This window comes from Alternaria incomplexa (genome assembly GCF_024043165.1).
Source record: "Alternaria incomplexa strain BMP 0042 chromosome Unknown scaffold_1, whole genome shotgun sequence".
NCBI lineage: Eukaryota > Fungi > Ascomycota > Dothideomycetes > Pleosporales > Pleosporaceae > Alternaria > Alternaria incomplexa.
In genome coordinates, this window is record NW_026249850.1 from 832266 (window position 1) to 856084 (window position 23819).

Consider the following 23819-nt stretch of genomic DNA (forward strand, 5'->3'; position numbering starts at 1 on the left):
AAGCAACTACTTACTGTCATGTCCTCCGCAAAACTTGGAGATTCTGTTTCGATGGGCCTGCCTCTCGGTACCATCCTGCTCATACTTCACCATCAAAAATTTCTTTCGTTCTTTACATAGTATACGATATCCGAATGTTTGAGCTGAGACTTGCTGAAATGCGCTGGCCATCTGGCTATGCGCCTTTGAAAGCTCGTGAGTATGGATGGCTATATAAGCCGTCTCTGGTCTCGATGCTTCTTCTCTTCTAACATACAAGATCTTTGTTCTTGAATACCTAAAAGCATGGCAAGGTAGTCGATGGTTTCGAAAGCTGTCTTGAAGAAAGCCATGTGTCGTTCTGAAAAAGCGTGGAGCATCTATCCATGGTTCTGCCTCTCGGAAAAGTTTAGTTATCGATCTCGAGCATGCGTTTGTGGCTATAATACGAGACAACACCTTTTCATACTCTAAAAGCATCAGATCCCGCTCTTCTGTGTTGTGCAGCATACAGCATAATCTTACAACAAGCACATCGCACGTCAACAGTACAAACATACTCTGCAATTCCGTTTGTTGCACGATCTCAATCGCACAAGATGAACGTCGTGTAGCATGGCAAATCTCACAAGTTTGGCAGAGCCCATCAACTGTTTGCGGATGTTTTTGAGTTGCGCCTAGAACAACACGCATGAGGTTGAGAGTAAGAGTCCTGTGCAGAATGAAATCTTTATTCCAACGCCGAAGTCACTCGCATCGGGAGTTTGGATGTGTCGTTTTGATTGAGATATTAAGACGCAGACTGGATCATTGACCGCCCATAGAGCAAGTTTTGGAGGCCACATCGTTCTGTTCGGCGGCGTTCTCCGATCATTTGGCATGTTGTTGCGTTTTTTCTAGTGCGGTAGACTGAACCAGTTTTTTGAGTAAACGGACAAAGCGCGGGAACGCAGCCATCGATTCGAGTATACTCCGTTTTGGAAAAGAACAGAAACGGCCCATCGTGGTGGAGAACGCTATCTTTGAACACTCAAACCTGAGCGAGTGGATAATGAAGTAGAAGAGGAAGAAAGGACTGAGGAGTATTTATACGTCGCCGTGCCAGGTCGTGCCATAGCTGTGATAACTTCAGTGGACAGTGCCGAAAGCCATGCCGAGTCCCTGAATGTTTTTGGAATTAAGCAACTTGCAGGCGACAGAAGTCATATTCAAGCTCGCTTGTACTTTTGGAAAGACCACGCATTCGCATAGTTCAGCTATTTTCGGGGTTTGAACAGACAGGAGTAAAATAAGAGCTCCGACGCTCACGGAAAGGAAGACGGAAGTAGAAGAAGAAGGTCAAGAACAGACGGCCATGCAAAAGCTGTGAGGAGTCTTGGATCCCTGCTGGCAGGAAACATCGGTCATGTAAAACCAGTTTTCGGGTTCTGCGGACCTTGAAGAGGGTCTTTGGTATAGTCGATAGCTTCATATTATGATTGGCAGCGACATGCTTGTTTGCTTGTTGTTATTGTAACCACTAGCGCAGCACATGAAATACCCAGCTGTTTGTTTTGAGTGCTGAGACCGCCGCGGGAGACAGCAAACACATGAATCCGTTTCTCTCCTGATTTTGTATCTATCGACAGGGAAATGTCGATTCATGAAGCCTTGGAATCCGGCGTAGATGGTGGGCGAAAGAGTTGATCCCGACGAGGTTTTAAGGTAGATGGATAAAGAACGGGAAAACTGCACATGCGGGGCTTGGCCTTGGTCTTTTGGAAGAAGCACGGAAAGTCCATGGACGCTTGCCGGTACCTTTTTGTATCTTTGTGCAAAGGAGTGGATGATGAAAGGAAGGAAGCAGGGCGCCTGGGCGAGCTTTTATATCTGGTTAGGCGTTATAGTGCGAGAAATCTGGTGCTGGCGCCGAGACACATGCAGCAGTTTGATGCGTCTTTTTGAGTGAGTGAATCGTTTTGATGGCAAAAAACATGATGTACGCTATCTGCTGTTTTCGAGAAGCCCCGGCACTCACATGAGTGAACTTCCAAGACGTTTTAGATCGTCGGAAGAAAACCGGGTCTGTTGACGCTTGCACCGAGGGAGATGGACATAGCCTTTGGTAGAGGCAAAGCCGTAAAGTCATGCCATGATGCGCGTGTTGTTTTGGACACTTTGAAGTTGGAAATGCCACATGCGTTGAAATATAAGACTTTCTGGAGGAGTGTGAAAGGATCTTTTAAATGATCGAAGGGAGACATCAGAATTGAAACCGAGCTCTTTGGTTTCCATAATCTTGTCTTCTAAAAGGCCGACGCCGCAGATATTGCGTGCGGAAAACAAATTTTGGAAAGAACGAGTCCTCGGCAGGACAGGACAGCCATATTGCTTTCGGGTTTATCTTTTTTGCACCCATGGGTATTCAGGCGTTCCGTTTTGGAAAATAGTGGAAGTGAATAGATGATAGAAGGAAGGGTTAATCTCCATCAATGATACCTACTCATATACCCCTCTGCCCCCTAGATCGGCGTACCCGCAGTACCCTTCTCCATCTCTTCACACAGCTTACCCAACTCCTCAATCACAACTTGATGGTCATCCCACTGCTTTAACCCACTCACCACGACCACCGCAACCGGCCCATCACAGTTCTTGATGTAAATCGGCACACCACCACCGTGAATCGCATAATCTTTCGCCGTCTCACCAAGACCCATCTTAGCCTTGAACTTCTCCTCATCGCCCTCGAATTGGTTCTGCAGACGCCACGTGCTTGCGTTGAAGCGGATGACGGCCGCGCGTTTGCGGCTGACCCAGAAGTCGTTGTCTAGGGCTGTGCCGGAGTGTGTTACCTGCTTCATATCAGCATAGCAATTACACGCGTTGATCATGGTACTCACGGCATGGAAAAGCACATGACCTGGCGTGCTAATGGTAGAAATATCTACGACAGCTGGTCGCTCAAAGGTAAGCAGGCGTGTGCGGAGGTTGTAGCCGAGCTTGAATGCGATGCCGGAATCCCAGTGTGGCAACAGAGCGGCCTTCTCTTGCTTTTTGATGGCTTCGACATCGCGGGGTGCTTCTGAGAGGCCCACGTGTTGCGGGATCTGCATGTCGTCTGTCGCCATCTTGAAAGTTGTTCGTTGCGGTGGTTAAAGTGGTGTAGATGTGCGATCAAGGTATGTGGTAGCAAGCTTCACGCAATTTCTGTTCTGCCCGCGAAGTAGTGGCTGATGCAGAAGGATATATCTCCGATAACATGTTGAGATGCCATGCCGAGTTCTAGATCGCCGATGTCATCCGTTGGCAGAGCTTTTCATAAATGTGGCTCTGCCGGCAGGCGGAGGCTCCGCATTGTTGCGCTAATTCCCCGCCATCATCGATCTTCCGCAGAGCCGCGTCGGGTCCCGCTCCTACTCTCTCGACACGTTCAGCTTTCGACGCGTTCTCGACGCGTTACAATCGCGTTCATCTCTGTCGCAGCGACCTTAGCATGTCTTTGAAAGATCACGGAGTGTTGTGACGCGAGAAGTACACGTGTTCACTTGCTCCAGAGGGCACGATGCCGGCCCTGCCTTCCTTACGGCAACCTCGATCGGGCTCACGACAGCCTCTAGCTTACATTATCAGATGTGGCGCGTGTAATGGGTAGCCGCTACGCGGCACGCAGTATGAGAAAGAGAAGGACAGGACGTTGCGACCACCGAGACCATTGCAGACACTCACGTCATCATTGCAGCCCCCACACAGGCCCTTGAAACGACACGTCGATAAAGACATAATCTGCCTTCGCGAGACGCTGCTGCTATTCAGGTCCGCGATCCGACGTACCTCGCTGACATCAGCGAACGCAAATACCTGATACTCGACGGCAAGGCGAACGTACGTTTCAACAATGTTGCTACGCAGATCTTTGGAGGCTCTGCGCAGCAACTCTGTCGCGGTCGCTTCTCCAGCTCATCGAAATTAGAGACTTCGGGCGATCTGGCTAGAAGAAGCGAGTCTAGCGGACAGCTGGACTCCTCTTTGACCCGTTGAGCAGGGCTCACGTTGATCGAGACGGACCTTTTTCCAACACAAAAATATCGTTCAGTCGTCCTATGCAGCGTCCGTTCAAACTTCCGTGCCGCAGGACCGGTATGTTGTTCTGATCCAAAGATAAAGTACCTCGAATATGCCTTACGCCCCTCGGCGTCAGAACAGGCTGGCAATTCTAAACCTGAGGGAGGCGTCAGGCATCCGAACAGTACTGTCTCCTCGTCGGCATGGAACCATTCCCTTTGTTATCGTGGGCTGGTCCAGGTGAGTGTTCTATTTTCTGTTCATGCGTTTGAATATATGAAGAAGGCATGACGCTCCAAAAGCGAGACCATACACGCACATTCAGCAACGACTACTCTCATACCACTTTATATACATCACGATTTTCGCATCCGTCAAAATATTGCTTCTTCGATTGGCTGTTCGCGGCAATTGAGCACCTCTTTATCCGATTCGCTGTGAACTTCCCCGCTTCGCCAAGGCTTCCGACATGGTTCACATCTCGCGCGTTGTTCTGGGAGCAATCGCAGTCTTCCTCACACACATCACTATTGCAGCCGCTACAACTGGGCCTACTGTCTCCTTCCATCACAGGATGGGTACCAATGACAAAGTGGGAGCTGCATCAACCAGCCCCAACGATTCGGCCAACTCCGTGGTGAAACCATCATGCGCCACCTCAGACGACAAGGGAATCAAGAGAGATGCATGCCATCCGGATTCGAATGACGCCTCTCCAGCAGAGACCGTGAAGACTACGAAGCGCGTTAAGAGAGACGAAGATACTCCCAGAGCCTATCTCCTCAGCACCATTGACGGCATCAACAGAGCCCAATACGAAGAGTGGGCCAAGAAGCCGCCGCTTGGTGACAAGGAAGGCGACATAATCGCTTTCGATGAACTCGAATATGTTTCTTGTCAATATCTGAATCTTACTGACGCGGAGGCTGCTATTGTCCGCCAGGATCCTATCATAAGATTCATCGAGCCAATTACTGAAGACGATGGCGAGCTGCGCGTCATCCCTCCGCAGGAAGATTCGAGTTCACTACTTGCAAGCTCACTCCATGTCAAAGCTCAGGCACTCAACCAGAGGGATGAGAGTGCAGCTCATCTCAAGTTGCTATCAGCCAGGAACCAGAGAAACGACCCCACAAAGCTACCGAACTATGTGTTCGAACCTTCACTCGGCAAAGGTCAAACTATCTACGTCCTCGATAGTGGTTATCGTAAGAGCCACCAAGAATTCGATGCTTCGGAGCGCGAGGTTCGAGACTTTACTGTTGCTAACCGATACACTCTCGCTGGTATTGGGCTCACGCCAGATCAACAAGGCCCAGAGGATATGACAGATGTCACTGGTCACGGCACTATGGTTGCGAGTATCGCAGCCGGATACGTCAGTGGTGTGGCTTCGAAAGCAAATCTTGTTGTCGTGAAGATGAGGAACGCGGCCAAGAACCCTTTGAAGCCTGACCAACCTGATCTTAAACCACGCGGCGTTACGGACTCAGCGCTAGAGTATGCCTTCGCGTGGACAAGAAAGGACATTAGGAAACAACGGCTTGAAAATCCCGACCCTAATGCAAGGTATATTATCAACCTATCTTATGGTAAGTCTTGCTTTCCACGACCTCGTCCTAGACCACACTAACAACAGTTCAGGCTGGGACAAAGAACAGCATCCTGGTAAGATTGCGGTATTGGAGCATGCACTCGCGGAATGCAAGAAAGACGGTGTCACGCTTGTTATCGCCGCTGGTAATGATGGAGAACATCGCACTCTGGATTCCCTCATACCGCAAACCTATGGCACCGACAATAGGTTTGAAATGATCACTGTGGGTGGCGTGGACCAGACCGGGAAGTATTACGCACACACAGTCCAAGGCAAGGAGGGCCAAGGCGGCCAAGTCGATGTATACGCCGACGCAGTTCATGTTGTTGCTGCGAAGCATGACGACAAGGATGACTCCACTGCGCCAGTTGATGGGACCTCCGCTGCGGCACCAGCCATAGTAAGTATTCGGCAACATCTCCAACCTAGCACAAGACGCTAATGACGGAAGGCCGGACTCGCTGCATATCTCTTCAGCATCCCGGGACTAAGCAGCAACTGGGGCGACGACACCGCACCGGCAGACATGAAGAAGTTCATGTTGAAGAACTCTGAAGTCAGGAACGACAATCCGTTTAAAGAAGGCGAGGAATATCCTACATCGCCAAAGCCCGACAAGGAGAGCCTCAAAGTACCATACAATCTGGCGCAGAATACGTACGATATCTTCCTTGCCTCAAATCGTCACAAACTAACTCGGCCACAGACTATGCGATCTTCCCGATGCGGCAGCCAAGCGTTCTCTCTTCACAAAGCGAGCCCCAACACCCGAGAAGTCGGTTCCAGGCCGCCCTATCATCGAGGGTGGCGAAGTCACGAACGAAGATTTGAAGAATGTTCGTCACCTCGCATGCCCCAGACTGAGATCATCCACTAACAACACTCCAGGAAATCTGCAACGTCCACAACCGCCCCGCTCCAGAAACCGAACCCGAACCCGAACAAATACCAGAAGCACCGGCACCACTCCCAAACACAGCGGGCTGCAAGCTAGTCAAGCCTGGCTTTGGCGCCGGTGATTGGGAGATCACAGGATCTGGATGGGGTGATGAAGCGTCGCTCAGGGAGAAGTTCGGTGATTGGGCGTTCGGCTATACTGGTGGCGATTCTTTCACGGCTACGTTTACGAGTGCCATGGAGACGCTTGATATTGAGAAGGCTGTGAGGGAGATGTCCGGGTTGGGCGATGTTACTTGTACTTAGAAGACGATGAAGATGGAAGTATGGCGCATATGAGGGTTTGCTTCTGCTGGCGTAGGAGGCGTTTGGGACATGGGCTGCGCTTCTGCATGCATGGTTGCGAACGATGCTTCATCAGGATATACTATCACTATCCGCAGCCCTATCGAATGCCCACGGGCTCTTCTTTCATATACTGGTTCTGATCCGTAACTTGGTGACATGGTTGCGTGAATATTAGCTTTTGGAACAAGGAAACACATCAGATCTTTCAACTGACTTTTTGACATTGAGCACTAGAAAAGGCATCGACGCACCTCTCAGAGACATCCGTTGTTCTGAAGAATATTTTGGTATAATCGCCTCAAAGCTCCGTACTCCATGATCTGGAGGAGTGAGAAGGAAAGCGGCAGGTATTATTACAGCAAAAGAGGCTAAGCGCACGTCTCACATGCCGACAGAGCATGCATCTTTTCGGTTGTCGCGCGGGCATAGACTTGCGATAATAAACTTCGAAGTGCTCGAGGAGAGGATGCACCTGAACATGCAATGATGGTGTTTAAGCTTTGGAGATTTTATGGAAATGGTCGACTGAAGTCGTGAAGAAAAGGGCAAAGCCGAACGATTAGGAGTTTTTATGCTGCGCATCGGTATCATGCGCTAAGTACTATGCACTTTTGAAACATATGAAAGTTCATTCCGCATGTAAAGGTAGGGTAGTTATTTTTTGACCGCTGCGAAGTCATTGGTATGAATTGATGGATTTTTCGAGCTGTGTAGTGCGAGCCAGAAGTCACCGAAAGACATCATTCAGCAGAGAGCTTGATTTTAGAGAACTGCGAATGCGCATTGTTGAGGGAAGAAGACAGGGGAGAGAAAGGGTGGCGTTTTATATCGAATGTCAACTGACAACCGCCAGAAGGTACCACGGCAAGTCGTACACGTCTGCCGCCATGAAGAATCAGCTCGGATTTTTTCAATTGCCAAATCCAGACCCATGACCTGTTTCGCGGTCCGTTTCGATGATCGGTATATCTAGAGATGCTGGAAGGCAGGAAGCCACATGGTGGAAGATCCATGTTATTTTAGCGAATAAGAATAATTTGGTGGTGTGTTGAGGGGGATCGTAGCCAGACAGCAGAAGCTTTTATAGCCGACAGGCACCAGTCTTTCAGAAACATGTAGAGATAATGGTCTCTTTTTGTACAAAAGGTAGTTGTCATATCCAATGTTGGAGGTGAAATTCGAGGAGGCGAGAAGACGAGAAGTCATGACTTGCTTCAATGGTCATTTCGTTGGCATGAACGCCAAAAGAAAGCGCGCAGCTCATCAAGCCATGAGTGGCGCGTTTTTAATGAAACGAAAGTGCAAGTTGCAGTAAAAAGAACAGGATTTTTGGCACGAGAAGAGAAGGTTTTATACCAGCACCAGGGCCCGTACCTTCCGCGTCCTCCTCGTTCGCCGGAATACCCTGGTGACGTCATACGCCCCGTCTTCACGTCGCATGTGGGTTGCGCATCCCTCCCTGGGTCTGCATTACATATATCAACACGATACGTTCTTTCTTCGCGCATCGCGTCTTGTTTCTATCCTTTCGAGCGACGGAAGATCTGGACTGTTCGGTAATTGCTGCCCCGATAGCCGAGTGCGGGTTGACCCTGGACGATGCGGGGACTCCGCGTCGGCGTCATTCTTTGAAGCTATTTCCGCAACTTCTAACGTGTTTGACCTGCGGAGATGAGACTAGCCTGCTGATGGCGTTGCTAAGCCCCTTGCGACAAATTGGAGAGATGATATCTTCCGGTGGCGTTGTGGAGGCGTCGGTATAAGTACTGAGCGCTTGGCGCAACGCTCACAATTGCCTGGAGTAGACGCCAGCCAGTATCTCAAACATATCAAAACAGCTGCTTGGTGACTTTGGCTATCTCTTTCCGTTATGAAGTTCCAAACATCACTACCATATCTCCTGGGCTTCAGCACCGCGGCCTCGGCGCTACCCCAAAGTCTGTCCGAAAGACATGCAGGCGCAGCTACAAGAGCAACCGTACCAACAATCTGGATTGCAGGCGACTCTACGACCGCGCCGGATGGCGGTCACAACGGTACGGAAGGCTGGGGCCAATATCTCCAATACTCTTTCGGCGCCAACGCGAAAGTAAACAACTCCGCTTATGCCGGACGATCCGCGCGCTCGGTGCGTCCACTTTGTCGACTTCTTCCACAGCACAGAAATATGGACAGAACTGGCTAACACGTAGCGGATATAGTTCACACGCGAAGGGCGTTTCGACAGAATAGCCAAAGCCCTCCAACCCGGCGACTGGGTCATAATCGAGTTCGGCATCAATGACGCCGGCACGCTTCAAAATGGGTCCACAAGCTCAACAGGAGATAAAGGTCGACCGTCATGCCCTGGTGTAGGCGATGAGACATGTGAAGTGACTTTCAAGTAAGCTACCCAAGAGCAATGCCTAATCGCAACCGCTAAACTCGATGTCCGCCCAACAGCAACGCCACGGAGGTTGTCCACACATTCCCGTCTTACATCAAGACCGCCGCATCCACTTTCCTCTCGCTAGGCGCCTCCGGCGTCGTCATATCATCGCAACTTCCGACCAACGTCTGGGAGTCTGGAAGTTACAGCTTCACTCCTGGAAGATTTGCTTACTACAATATGTATGTAACATCACCCGGCTGATCACATCAATGTCTGCCATCTGCGATTTTGAGGGGCAAAGAACGAGTCTGACTAACATTCGACACAGGCTATCGGTCATCGAACTAGGCGGTCCAGCATCACATGTGTATTTCGTGCAGCATGGCAATTACGCAGCGCAAGCGCAAAAGCTGCTGGGAAAGGAGGTGGTGGATAAGGAGTATCCGATGGATCATACGCATACGGCGCCGTTTTTGGCGGATGTGGTACGTTCTTGCAACTCTTCTCGCTCATCGCCACTGTGTTCTCGTTTTCCCGAACATTTGTCTTCTTTGACTGCTTTTTGTTTTGTATTTGAAGGAGTATTCGACTGACAAAGAGAATAGCACAGCCAGGCTTTTGTACTGGGATTGAAGTGCGGGACTAGTCCCTTGGCGGGGTTGGTGGTCAATGCTACAGCGAGGATCGAAATGGAGAGGGGGAGTTGTTTGCCCGCTAATGCTACGTTGCCGATTTAGATGTCAGACATGGTCTTGAATTCGTGGTCGGCTTCAGCGGAACACATGGCTTCTTCACTCCTGCCATTTGGAAAAGCTTTGGGAAGGCGAACGCGCAGTTCTCATCATGCATGCCCTTCGTTTCTTCTCGAACTCCGCAGAACCATGAACGATGTCCTCATATTCCTCGGTGGTACAGCGCATTACTGTATAGTCGAGATAATGGAGCAAGAGGAGAGAAAATGGTCATGCGTTCATCACCAACTTCTAAGGAATTCAGTTCGCGACTTTTGAAGTATGGGCGCTTCAGAAAAGAAGTGGAAGCAGGGAGGTGGTTTTGTGGGTATTTTCCAAGGAACGCCAGAATCAGGGCAATAACTCCTCAGAAGATCTAAGAATGACGAACGCGCGGCCCCCATGAGGCGACCGACGAGCTCTTTTGGACTTGGCAGAACATGTAGACCGAAGGCTACATTTTTGGTGACGCAGCACAAGATTGTATGGCTCGAATAGTAGAACGAGCGGAGCAGAAACGGCCATGACTTTACGCTTGTTGGTTTTTTAAGAGAATGTTATTCAAATTTCCGATGTATAGCCGTGGAAGTAGAGAAAAAGGTGTTATCGTGATCGTTTTCAATGCAACCCTAGCAACTGAGTGTCACTTTCTAAGAGGATTGAAAGAAGACTAAGCGCAAAGCTCTCATGGAAAGAGTCTTTACGGTAATTTAGACTCCACAGAACATGATCTGGTTTCGCGTTACTTTTAGGTGTTTTAGAAAGATTACATCTGTGCGAAGGAGATACAGCCGAAAAGAGGAGCAGACATGATTATTGGTCATAGATCTGCGCTTCTGGAATCGGGCTTGTTCGTTTCAAAGTGCGCGGTATAGGAGCAGAACTAAAGGTAGTACAGTAGATGTTTTACAAGCGACTTTGCAAAGTGGAAAACACTTGCTAGAGGGACTTGGGAAAGGCGAACCGCGATCCTCATACATAGCTTGATTTTTCTTTTTGGACTTCGCAGAACATGATCCAGTTCTTTATCTTTTTTGGTGTGTTGAACATATTGCTGCTGCGCATATGATGCCATACAGAAGAGGGGGAAAAGCGAACATGGTGTTCTGGACTTGGTGTTTGTAAATCACTTCCTACGTTTTGGAGTACGTGAATGTATGAAGAGAGAAAGAAAGATAGTCTGGTGGGCACTTTATGTGGAACGCCAGACGCCAAGCAATAATTGCTGAGAAGGTCTAACAAGGGGGAGGGCAAAGCTCTCATTTTAGGGTTTGCTGGTGTTTTGGACTCCGCAGAACATCGTCTGGGTTTGCGCGACTTTTTGGTTTTTAGAAAGATCGCATCTTTGCGGAGCTTTTGTAACACGAGAAAGAAGCAGGAACGGCCATTTTGAGCCGACAGCATGATTTTGGAGGTCACTTCCCGAGTTTTGAAGTACGTGAAGGTAGGAGGGAAGGAAGGAAGACAGTCTCATGGACACTTTATACGGAAGGTCAGATGCAGAGCAGGGCCTTAAGAAGCTTCTTGGATTGCGAACACACAGCTCTCATGTCCATGCACGTGGGATATTTTGGTTCGGTACGACCGGACATCGAGGGGTCAGAAGCGCAGTTTAGTGACATCGCGCAAACGCCGTTACGGGAGTTCCGTTAACACAAGAGGAGAGAAGAGCACATAGGTTCATAATATCACCTTTTTGAAGACCCAGGTCTTATAGATGTAAGCTCAGTGATTGTAGAAAGAGAAGAGAGGAAACTAGTAAAACTATGGTATGAAACGTAGCGGAAAACCAGGTACAATTTTAGCAACACAAGAGGAGAGCAGAAAGTTCATTTACTTCGATTTTTGACTTTTTGGGAACCCCAGGAATCATTGCTGGTAGCAAAGGTATTTAAGAGTGGAATAGAGGAGCGTAGTAACCAGTTTTTGGAAGACACAGCGGCCGGATGATTAGGTATGATCTCGTTGCCATGAGATGAGAGCAGACCGCCCATAGCCTCATTCTGTCGAGGCTTTCGAGAACCAGGAATCATGTTCGGGAGCATCTCAGATTTCGGGGTAGAAGAGAGGAATGCGGTAATGGTTTAAGATACAAAGAAGAGAAGCACCATATGAGAAAATGGTGGCTTTTTCGAGGAAGACGAGCACACGACTCCCATCGCAAAGTGTGTGGAATGTTTGTTCTCGGACAAACATGTGGAAGGTCTCTGGGGAGTTTTATTCGCACATATCGTATTGCGCAAGAACTTTTGATGGAAAAGAAGGCGAAAAGCCAGAAGCGAACATGAAAGTCTACTCGTCAAGTTTTGGAATAATTGGCGGCTTGTCTGCAGGTGTTGGAGAATACGTTTGGAGGCGCAGAGTAGTAGGCGGTTTTATATGAAGGACTGGAGAACAAGTCTCATTTTGACAAGCCGTGAAAAGACCGACCGCACAGCTCTCATCGCCATCGGCTCAAACAGTTTTGGATTTGGTGCAGACATTCGTATGTCGGCTACGTGTTTTGGTGATGAAGCAACGCGACGGTCGCTGCAATTTGAGGAACATCAGAGAAGGCAGGGACGGACATTCCTCTTTTCGTTCGATGTTTTGGAACTTTGAGCTCACATTGTTGGAGTGAGAGAAGTAAAGAGGAGAAGTGGAAGCGCGCTGTCGTAGCAGTTTTATATGGAAAACCCGAGACATAGAACGATTTGATGGTGTTTCTGAAGGGGCGAGCGCAGCGCTCATACGTAGGTGTACCGAGAGTTTTGGGGTCACAGACAAGCATGTATATTGCCATTGTAAATTTTGGAAGTTTCGGCAAACATGCATTGCTAGACGTTGGCTGTCTGGACACATGGAACGTGTATTCGGAAATTTTGAAGGAGGAAGCGGGGGCAGAGACGGCCATGTGTCTACACACAATGCATTTTGGAAATCAGAACCAGGGTCTGAATGGAGGATGAGAAGATATGAAAGATGGGGAGAAAGTCAGCTTTTATATGCCCTGCCAAGCGCACAGAACCGAAGTCAGTGGGAAGCGATGTAGTTAGGCAAATGTCGTACATCACATGAACAAACTCCAAAGATCTTTTGATGATGACAAATTGGTATCATTACGCATTACTTTCTTTCTCAATCATCCATCCACCAGCTATCATACAACATCGTCGTCCTCTCAACTAATTACATGGCTCATAGGCCTCATCCACTAACTTTACATGTCCACAATGCTACAATAGCATGATGACATCCACCTTCTCATTTCTAGTGGCACAAACTTAGCCGGCCTGGTACAGACCAAGAGCAACAACGTGGGGGTTGATCATGCTCAAGTTGAAGGGAGTAAGGAAGGGGTTGGCATCAGTCAGAGCAACGAACATGGTGTCGTTGACAGCTGGCTCGCCCTGGTAGACCTCGCCGGCGGGCTGGTAGGTGAATCCAGTGTTCTCGCCAGTGATCTCAAGAGGAGTGTAGGTCAGGTTCAACTGCGAGACCCAAGCAACGTAGGCAGGGGCGCCGGCAGAGGTGTCGGTAATGTAAGAGTTGTTGGGGCCAACAGCCTGACCGGGGTTCTCCCAGGTGAGGTTGACAAGCTTGCCGGGGAAGGAGAGAGGCTGAGTGCGGTTGCGTGCGACGGCGGGGCCGCAAGAGTAGCCAGGGTGCTCGGTGCCGTTGACGTTGACGCAGGACTCGTCGGGGTCAATGGTGGAGTCAGCGGGGTCGGCGACGCGGTCACCAGCTACCTCGTGGGGCTTGGTGTCGTTGGGCGAGAAGCGGTTGGGGTTAGGCTGGTTGTCAATGAACAGAGCCGGGAAGTTTTGCCATGCGAGACGGGTGGTGTTCTCGGGGCACGAGCTGATGTAAGGAGCGAGGTAGGTCCAGGCCCAGGACTGGGGGATACCAGTCTCGAAGTAGACGGGCATGGGGGCAAGGCCGAGCATCTGACGGAAAGACATTTGCTGGCGCGCCTCCGTGGCAATGGACTGGGAAAGGAGGTTGGCGACCTCGCGGGCGTCCATGTGGGCGAGGAAACCCCAGACACCAGACTCGCCGAAGCGGGTGAGCTTCATGTTGAAGTCGATGAACTCGCGAACGGTGCGGTAGGGGTAGTTGTAGGTGCACTGGGGAGGAGCAGTCTCGCCGAGCATGTTGCTGAGGAGGGTAGCGTGGCCACTCTCTTGCTGGGCCATGAAGGCAATGTAGGCGCGGTCCTCAGCAGTGAGGCCAGCGTCGAGGAAGTCCTGTGCGGAGAAGACGGCGAGACCGTTGTTGAACAGGTCGAGCTCAATCCATTCCTGGTAAAGACCGAGGGTGATGGACTCGTAGTCGAAGTCGCTGTTCACCATGTAGCGAGGCTCGGTGCCGTTGGTACCGAGACCACCAGCTGGCATGTAGGGGATGGGCATGGGGTCCTGGGGCTTGCCGTTGGTGTTGTAGTAGGTAGCCGTGGGGGCCGGGCCTAGAGGAGCGATGGCAGTGCCAATGGTGGTAGGCGCCTTAGCAGCTCCGGTAGTGGTGGGAGTGCCATCGTATGGGCCATGGCTGGTGGCGCCAGTGACATCTGAGCTCCTGCGGGGAGGAGCTGAGCCAGGTGCGGTGGGAATAGCAGCGACCTGGGAGGCAGAGCCGAAGGACGTAGCGGGTGTGGCATCTGGCGTGAAGGTAACGGAGAAGCTGGCATCCGCGTTGGTGTAGCCTGGGACATCTTCAGTCGGCTTAGCAGCGCTGTAGCCGTCCTGGGGCGCAGGGGCGGCAGCAGCGAAAGCCGCGAGGACCGAAGTGGTGAAGAGGCTCTTGGTCAACATCTTGAAATCGATTGTCGGGTCGAGGTGTTGTGCGGTTGGGACGATGGACGGCGTCTGTAATGGTTATATACGCGCATCGCGCATCAGTGACCGCATCGCGTCAACGCTACTTCCTACTGATTTCACATCGATGACCACAAGCGTCGCTGCCGAAATAGGTTTAACAGCTATGATTTCATGACTGGACGGATGCGGTAGTGCAAGCCGCAGATATCGAAAAGTCGGCCACGACATGGGAATCTCGGGACTGGCATCGGGAAGACATTTCGGACGAATCAGAAGATGCGCTGCTGAATCTTGCCTGCTCAGTGCACCTCAATGCCTGTTGGGAAAACCTGGGCACTGCGTGAACGCGTGCGTACAGGGGGCGTGTTTTCCACGATTTGCCGCGTGCAGACAACGTGACGACGTGATGACATGGTGGAGCGTTTAAGTTTTGAGCCGCTAGTGCTCCCGCCCCGCAAGAGATCAACAGCGACAATTAACGAAACCGGCTTCCGTCCAAGGCTTCGGCGATGTCGCCAGTGCTCTTTGGGAGTAGCTCAACGCTTAAGCATACACCCGGTCTACATTTGTTGCTGAGAAATCTCGACCCGTACATCCAGATACTCGCCCCCGCGGAGCGGCAGCCTCGCGTGGCCAAGCCAACCCAGTAAGCCAAATCGCACCTCAAGCTCGGGTAAACATCAGAATCTGCAGGTACAGAAGCAGGCTCATCTCCGCTTGGCCGCTTACCGATGCGGCCATGTGAGCGCGCTCCATGCATGCTGCAGCATGTGGATCGTAGATGTGGAAAAGCTTTGGCCGAAAAAATAACGTGCATCTGCGATATGGACAAGGAAGATGGAATAACCGATGCAGCTTGCATGTCTACCCCTTACCTAAGCACATCGACGATGACGTTAGATCTGCGCAACGCGCGCCGATGTTTGACGAACGGCGAACATCATGGGTGCCACGCGAGATGATTATTGGAGAGGTGCGGGACAACAACGCACAACGCACAGCGCACATGCAGTTTGTGGAGCGATAAACGTGCGAGCTGGGATGCAATAGTGGAACTGGTATTATTCGCTGATGATTGAATTATTTCGCGCGCGACATCGGACCCCAATTCTCCCTGGGCGCAAGCTGGTAGCGGACGTATTTGCCCCTGTCGTGATCCTTGCCGAGCTTCTCGTCAAAGTTGACCTCGAACTTGGTGTTGAGGTAAGCTGGCAGATCTTTTGCGGATGTCGTCGCCGAACCATCGCCGCTGTTTTCTCCATTGCTTTGCGCTTCAGGCGCCGGATCGGCCGGTACTTGAGCAGGTGCTATGTCGGCAGTTGACGTTTTTGTGTACCCTGTTGCGTTGGACTTTGCAAGAATGGCGGCGCCTGGGCTTCCTGCTTTGGGCAGATTCTTCAGCGGCGCTCTTTGCCGCACCCATTCGAGCATAATGTGCCAAATGTCCTTCCACGATGCGTCGGTCTTGATGGAGCCAGGTTTGCAATGGCTCATCGTCACCCTAAACCCCGCATGTCGTAGCGCACCACGCATGGCCGCCAACGGCGGCGCTGAACAGTGAACTATCTTCGCTACCGAACTTGGAATGATAAAGAAGGGGTGGTGGTCCACCTCTGCAGGATCGGACTTCGGAATGAGGGGATCTAGCACTTGAGTCTTTCCTCCATTTGACTTGTCCAGCTTGGTGCCAAATGTAATTTCCTCCAATGCTGTATGCAACATTCCTTCGATGCGATCCGTTGTCGCGTATGTCTGCTTGTCGACTTCGTTTAGCTGCGCTAGTACTCTTTCGATAAAACCGACATTATGCAACGGCCCGCCGTACATTGGTCCTGACAGGTGGGTCTTGTGGCCGCAGTGCTCGCAGTGTTGGTCCGCGGAGGGCCCTTGTGCAAAGCCGTGCTTGTACATTGGATCACCGTTCTTATTCTTCAGGACTTTGTTCCGAGCAAGGAATTGGGTAGTCCACGCACCGCAGCCGCTTTCGCAATGGTAGACAAGCATGGTTTTGCCGGCGAGAAGCTTGACGTCGGTGGGCGCTTTGCGCACTCGTACGAATACTCGTATATAGTAGTCGATGGAGAGAGACAGTAGTGGCTCGATAGCCATGCCGTATCGACCGGCCGAAGTTGCGATGGCGTGTAGAACCAGGCGTAACCCGCCTTCGTGGCAGGGCTCGCCCTTGAATGGCAGTCCACCGTACTGCGAGTAGGTCTTCTCGAGGTAGCCGTGTGACGCGAAGATGGCGGAGTCGGTGCACGTTACACAGAGTAATCCGTCGTCGTTGATGGCTTGTATGGCCGCGTCGATGAAGGGAGCGGCAGTGCCGTATGGGTCAAGGTCAATGACATCGTAGCCTTTCTTGTCGCAATAGCTGTACATGTAGGCTATCGCATTACCAGTGTTTGCTGTTACTGTCTCCTCGAGTTTATTGTGCTTTACGTTGAGCTTTATGGAGTCGACAGCATTCTGTGACATATCGTTTGCTGTAACGGCGGTTGCAAATGGGACCTCTTTCGCGAAACGTAGGGCACGGAGACCGGTCGCGGATAGGGCATCGAGGATACGGAAGGAAGGTCTCCAAGGCGTTCGTCCTCCATTCGCACCAGTAGCGTCGTCCTGATCATTTTCACCTTCTTCTTCTTCTTGCTCGGCGGCACCATATTTATCTAATGTCTTCTGCCTCTTTGGGTGGACCGCACCTTCTTCACCATTAGCCTCTACATGCTTCCTCTTTTTGGACAGACTTTCATCTGTGGTAGGAGCCTCAGTCTCACCATTCCCACGATTCGTAGTATCTCCCGCCGCCCGTTCCGCTTGTATCCGCTGTCGCGTGCGTTCCCTCTTCTGTTTGAATTGCTCGTGCTTCTTCAGTTTCCGTTGTATTGAGTCCAGGCCGAACGTCTTGATCGCAAGTACAGTCAAATCGCGATTGAACTGCTGAATGGGGTTGTAGAAGACTTGTTGCTTTGCATGTTCCTCCTTGGATAGCCTTGGGTCGGTGGACGTGGGGATGTCATGGGGGACGAGAATATGCGCGAGGCCTTCCTTGATGGTGGTGTATTCTTTGCCGTCGTGGCTTATATGTTGGTCGGCTTGCGGGGTCGCATCAATAGTCTGCACAGTTGCGTCGGTCATGGGGACGTCGGAAGCCATGGTGAGGGAGGTGTGGAATGCGCGTGGGAAAGAGCTACTGGTTGCCCATGCTCTGCGGGGAAGGCGTGGAGGGACTCGGAAGGCGCGTGAGCAGCGTGTCCAGATTAGAATGGAGGCCAGATTGGAGGTGAGTGTGGAGGTCGATCTAAATCCGGCGATAGTTGTGGCTTGAGCAAAGAGTCACGGCGCATCCACGGTTCTGTCGCGTCGAGCTCCAAATTTTTGGCTTCGGAGTTAAGCTTAAATTTAGCGTCACCGCGCGACTTCTCCGCGTCGCCTGTCACGACTATCACTACCCAATATATACAGCGAGTATACTAGATGCACATTGTCGTGAAACTAATGAATCGGCGCACAGAATGGTGCTATCGATATACCAACATTAACATGCAGCAAACAACCTCCAAAGCGTGCATAGTGGTTCCGCTTAGACCAATGGGTGAGTGGCTGCCTGGAGAGGGCTGAGACTCCTGCTCCGCCTCACCGGCCCCTTGAACGCCTCATCCACACCCAAGTATCGTCTTTCCTTCTTAATCTCAATCGCGATATCCATCTCATAGTCCTCTACATCTCTTTTTAGTATTTCTCCGCACACTCGAGAATCTACACCATGGGTAGACCTTCCGACCCCCCACCCAGCTACCGGGACGACCCAGACGCCGTCTCCCTCCACACCACCCCCGACGACTACACCTACGACGATGCGCCTGAAATCTCCGGCCTTCCGCCTTCCTACACCGACAGCGAAGCAGGTACCAGCAATGTACCCGCATCCTTGATCCCCATCCACCACATCGCGCCCCCAACCACATCAACGAACCACGCCAAACCCTCTTTCAAGAACGGAAACCCCGTCGTAAACACCACGATAAACGTCCAAGACCCACTCTACGACAACGACCCCGCCGCTCTCGAAAACTCCATCCGCCTCCTTGCCGAAGCCGCCCCAACACCCCTCATCTACATAATGGGCACGCACCGCGAAACCACCAAGAAGAATAACGAGACCAAGTCGCGCACCATAACTGACTTCCGTCTTGTCATAAACCTGTCCAAATACATCCATGCGCACTACATTGCCAACAACTTCGGCACCATGTCCCTCACGACAGCTGAGAACAGCGAGAAAACGCACCGCGGCACGATTCTCAAGTGTAGGGCACCGGGCGCAAAGCAAGATATTGAGGTGGGCGGGACTCAGAAACCGAGCTTGACGGAGTGGTGCCATAGATACTGCGCCTCCCCACGCGCACTTCGTATCTTCCGTGTGCGGCGCGACGTCACAGGTCTGGATGAAGCATACCTGCGCAGCCGCATCGAAGGCATAATCCGATCGACCAACTACCGCGGCAACATCTCCATAACCTTCCCTGTCGAAGACGCAAACGTCGATTTCTACACGAGCCACCGTGTGAATGCTTGGAGGCTGAAGACATGGGTGCGATGGATCTTCTACTTGACCTTCCTGTGGATCTTCAGTTGGCCTATCTTGTTCTTCGCGACGCGGCGCTGGAGCGTCGTTAGAGCTGAATGGCCATTTTCACGAACGAATAGTATGGGGAGGAAGGAGTACACGACTATTAGTGAGGGGGAGTGGATGGGTGAGTGGCATGTGGCGATAAGGAGACTGGTGTTGGAGAGATATGAAGGCGAGGCGAGTGAGGAGATGATGAGGGCAGTTATGCAGAGGAGTGAGGATCCGCCTGTGCCTGGGACGTTTAGGAGTGGGCATGTTGGTGTGGATAATGCGGTGGGCGTGCTGACGCAGGGGTTTCAGGTTGCGAGGGCATTGAGTAATGGGGAGGGAGTGGGGAGGGTTGGGCAGAGTGGGTGGGGGTATGACTATTGATGAGTGTGTCGGCTCAGATGCTCGGATGGCGTTTGGGTAACTTACAATATCCGGATCTTTGTTGCTGTTGGTCACATAGAGGCATGGAAATCCGTTGAATATTTCATATCATCACACAACTGCTACCACAGTGCTCTCATAGAACAGTCAGGCCTCTACACCCTTCGATTGGGGACGACTTGGATTCTCCATGTTTCCATCGAATCGAGCATGTGATACGATGGCTACAGCAAACCTATCCGATCCCTAAGAGTTTAAAAAGCGACTATATGGTCATTCTCACGCCCGTCTACCCCATCGCAGAGCGTACGATGACAACTTATCGCCAACCAGACCCATCTCTCAGTGACTCTGACATCACAGCAGCTCTGAACATACTCACAAGCCTGACGGAAGCCACATTGACGAGCGATTAGCCATGTTTTAATCACGCTCGCGCCACTTTCATATGGCATTTAACACCCGCACAGTCCGACGAGGTCATTAGGAGAATCTCGGATCTCAGCCGATCTGAACGGCCTGGATATCCAACGTTAGAGCAATTAAAGAATTTGATATCAGAGCAAGTGCTTAACTTCACATCAGGGCAGGAGAACACTTCCACGACTGCGCATCAAGCACGCTACGAACATCCTTCTGTAGAAACCGATGACGACTCTCAAGCGGACCGAACAGAACGGGGGTTTTCTTGAAATGGGAGGTAATTAACACGTAGCAACGGCACATGCTTGAACATCACGGGGCTGTTGACTCAGATTTTAGAATGGCGTTTGGGTTATGTTCAAATTCCTGATTATCCCTCGTAGCGGCGTATCTCGCTACTCTAAATCGTTGATTTCCTGATATCACACCTAGAATGTCGATGTATGTAGTCAGTCTATGCCTCACGCGGTTCGTGTATGGGAGATTTTGCCTTTCAACCTGAACATAACAGTGGCATCCTGAGGTCGTTCAAAGAGCCGACTGCCTGCATTCTTCAATTGAGGCAACCCACATGTCCACGGTTTGTAGTTGATTCGATCTTGTGATTAGATGATTTCAGCAAGCCTGAACGATCACACAGACTTAAAAGCGACTAATACGATTAGCATCCCCTTTTCGCTCAATCATATCGCGCAGCGCAAGATGACGACATTTTATGACCCAGAATCACCCCTCAAGGTTGCTCGCATCACAGCCTTCGTAGACACACTGCTCAGTCTAACGGAAGCCGTAAACATGAGTGATCTCCCATGCTTTGTTAATGCTCGCGACGGCTTCGTAGAGCAGCTAACTGACGGGCAGCTCGACCATATCATCGGTAGAATCCTACAGCTCGACCTTACGTTGAAGGGCAGATATGACTATTTGGATTGGTTAAGGGGGTATCTCGACTATGAGGAACACGTTGACTTCAGCGAGTGTGAGTGACACCCCAGTAAGCCCAAGACTTTCGACTCCATGCTAATCTTGTTTATGTACTCTAGTGAGCACAGGGGAGCTTATGCACAAATTTGCTGACCATTGGGAGCTTATTGATGAGAAGCCTGGCAAGGATCAGATTTGGAGAAGGAACGTCAGGGTTGGTATACTTATCGGTATGCTCGGCGACTGCGTTGCATCCGGTATACTCGATTCGACGGATAGTAAGTCTCCTGCGGAAGATGATATGCGGTATGAACTGATGATTAGCAGCATATGAAGGACCTCAAAAAACTGTGATTGAGATGCATGCAGCGATAATCATGAACAGGATCAAAAACAAAGCGGTGTTGAACTTGACGAAGGATTCATGGCGTCAGCTGTTTGGCAGTCCTGCACTCCAGGAGCCGGGCAATACTTCACCCGAGCAGACACACACCCATGCGTCCGGGCAGGCTAATAGTTCTGCATCTGAGCAGACACGGGATTCTGCTTCGGAGCAGAGGAATTCTTCTGGGGTTGTGCAGACGGAGAACCAAGCAGGCTACGAATCTCAGCCCGCAGAAGCTGATGAGGACGCTCCATCGAACTGAAGAGATCGGAGACTTTCTTCATGTAGAGGGTAGGTAGCACATAGCAATGGCCGTATGCTTGAGAAACGCATCGGCAGTATCGTTGTGACCATCTAAACATCAGCGTGTAGCCCTTGTACAATCGCCTTCGTCTCGTCCTGCATCCTCTTAACCAAGCTTCCAGCATATTCAACGCTATGCACAAGCCCTACCGCAGCCCCAGCATGCGTAGCCAGTCTCCCCTCAGGACCCCACCCTGCATCCCCCGACTTCTCCGCCTCTCCATGAAGCCTCTTCAGTTCCTCAAACGGAACACCTGCCTGGTGATCATGCCAGCTCTTATTCGCAATACCGCGCGGGCTATACTGCTCTGGCCAGCCCACTGTACCTCGCAGATGATTGTACAGCATAGTCTTGGTAGTACTCCGAGCACCATCCGTAGCGCGTACAACTTCGTTCTGATAGCCTTTGCTGATCCGCGCTTCAGTAGATGCAAGGAAGCGCGTACCCATAGCCACACCTTGTGCCCCAAGAGCAAGTGCAGCAGCTACACCGCGGCCATCGGCAATGCCTCCAGCAGCTATCAGTGAGATACCGGAATCGCGGATGCCATCTGCGACTTCTGGGAAGAGCGTCATGATGCCCATGCCGTCTGTGGCTCTTCCGTGACCTCCTGCTTCTGCGCCTTGGATGACTAGCACGTCTGGTCGATGGTCGCTTTTTGCAGCTTCTATACTCTCCTTCAGTGTGCCGACCTGGATCCAGATATGCATATCAGGTGATACCTCCCGGAGGCGAGCCGTCCATTCATCCAACTCTTCCTGCCCATGTCGAGGCGCGAACAGCCAAGCAGCGCAAGGATGGTGTTCTTTCACTGCCTTGGTTGCTGAATTGAGATCCCCATTCCAGAGCTGGAATCCAACACCCACCGGTAATCGCTTTCCAGCCAGATCTGCGTCTGGGAAAGTAGAGCCTGGTACGTCCTTCAGCAGTTTGCGCAATTTCTTCAGATCCGTAGCGGTATCTTCGGGTTTCGCGCCAGGCCCAATGAATCCTAGGCCACCTGCCTTGGACACTGCAAGAGCTAGGCGCGGACCAGACATGACGCGCATCGGCGCTCCGACGATGAAGGGTGATTTGATCCAAGAGAATACATTGCTGAGATGTTTACGCGCTGCACCGGAACTCATCGCGTTGCGTATTGTGTTCATCTAGACAACCTATTGTGACTTGAGACGATGTATTGGAAGGTTCGTGGGTGCGTGACGTAGAGAGCCGATGACGTTGGTTCAGCACCAGCGCCCACCATCGTGGCATGCAGCTTTACATTACCTAGCCATGCTGGAAAACGATGGTACGTTTCCACGGAGAAGGCTCCTTCGTGGTGCTCGAGTTACGTCAGAGCACACGGAAAAGCACGAAAAGGACGCGCCCCAGACGCGGGCGCGTTCAGATGACTAATGAGGGGAAGGTGTCGGGCCGACTACTCATGCTAGCCGAACACACCTGCCCTCGAAGTCCCTACGACCTGCGTGGCGCTTTCGCACAGCAACCTCTATGACTGAAAGAGCCGTAGTAATGCCGAGTATCTGAATGTCTGTCACTTCCTGAGCGGCTATACTGAACGCGATTTTCCTTCATCGGCGGAGTAAATCCACTCCGCTAAGTACCCACCGGATCTTCCGGTTTACTCGTCCGAGATCTGGCACCGACAGACATACTAGTCCTACTTATTAGGTTCAGCATAGATGAGAAGAAACCCTCCGCGGTGGTTTCTTGAGACATCCAGTGGAGACAAGTCGGGCGCTGTTGTTGCGTTGACATGTCAGAGATGTCAGATAGTCAGAAAGTACATAATCGTACCCTGGCTAGCCTGACATGTAGCAACAATATCCTAACTCCGCACTACGTACTCCATGCGACTATCAGTTAGTACCACCGTATAGACCGTATTGCGTGCCTTGCAACGGTCCTGGCCATGTATCTAGATTCTAGTTATGTTGGAACCGGACGGACGAACGGCACCGCTCTGTTGATTTATATATCCATCATTGGTAGGATAGATCTTACATTCCATC

The 23819-nt window shown here is 51.2% G+C and overlaps 7 protein-coding genes across 7 annotated transcripts; 3 read left to right on the forward strand and 4 right to left on the reverse strand.

Annotated features, from left to right (window-relative positions):
- Window positions 1–2480: 2480 nt before the first annotated feature.
- J4E90_000291 (uncharacterized protein) lies at window positions 2481–3089 on the reverse strand (the record flags this gene model as incomplete). The annotated part of the gene is made up of 2 exons (XM_051429887.1): window positions 2481–2813; window positions 2862–3089. The coding sequence occupies 2 exons, from the start codon at window positions 3087–3089 to the stop codon at window positions 2481–2483; spliced, it is 561 nt and encodes a 186-aa protein (XP_051295374.1).
- Window positions 3090–4597: 1508 nt separating this feature from the next.
- On the forward strand, window positions 4598–6823 carry J4E90_000292 (uncharacterized protein; the record flags this gene model as incomplete). Its single annotated transcript, XM_051429888.1, has 5 exons — window positions 4598–5615; window positions 5668–6020; window positions 6072–6277; window positions 6327–6456; window positions 6509–6823. 5 exons carry the CDS (start codon window positions 4598–4600, stop codon window positions 6821–6823), a joined length of 2022 nt encoding a protein of 673 aa, XP_051295375.1.
- Window positions 6824–8735: 1912 nt separating this feature from the next.
- On the forward strand, window positions 8736–9252 carry J4E90_000293 (uncharacterized protein; the record flags this gene model as incomplete). Its single annotated transcript, XM_051429889.1, has 2 exons — window positions 8736–8993; window positions 9067–9252. 2 exons carry the CDS (start codon window positions 8736–8738, stop codon window positions 9250–9252), a joined length of 444 nt encoding a protein of 147 aa, XP_051295376.1.
- A 3978-nt stretch (window positions 9253–13230) lies between these two features.
- J4E90_000294 (uncharacterized protein) lies at window positions 13231–14757 on the reverse strand (the record flags this gene model as incomplete). The annotated part of the gene is made up of 1 exon (XM_051429890.1): window positions 13231–14757. The coding sequence occupies one exon, from the start codon at window positions 14755–14757 to the stop codon at window positions 13231–13233; it is 1527 nt and encodes a 508-aa protein (XP_051295377.1).
- Window positions 14758–15843: 1086 nt separating this feature from the next.
- J4E90_000295 (uncharacterized protein) lies at window positions 15844–17919 on the reverse strand (the record flags this gene model as incomplete). Its single annotated transcript, XM_051429891.1, has 1 exon — window positions 15844–17919. The coding sequence occupies one exon, from the start codon at window positions 17917–17919 to the stop codon at window positions 15844–15846; it is 2076 nt and encodes a 691-aa protein (XP_051295378.1).
- A 610-nt stretch (window positions 17920–18529) lies between these two features.
- On the forward strand, window positions 18530–19768 carry J4E90_000296 (uncharacterized protein; the record flags this gene model as incomplete). The annotated part of the gene is made up of 1 exon (XM_051429892.1): window positions 18530–19768. One exon carries the CDS (start codon window positions 18530–18532, stop codon window positions 19766–19768), a length of 1239 nt encoding a protein of 412 aa, XP_051295379.1.
- A 2086-nt stretch (window positions 19769–21854) lies between these two features.
- J4E90_000297 (uncharacterized protein) lies at window positions 21855–22952 on the reverse strand (the record flags this gene model as incomplete). The annotated part of the gene is made up of 1 exon (XM_051429893.1): window positions 21855–22952. One exon carries the CDS (start codon window positions 22950–22952, stop codon window positions 21855–21857), a length of 1098 nt encoding a protein of 365 aa, XP_051295380.1.
- Between the last annotated feature and the right edge of the window lie 867 nt (window positions 22953–23819).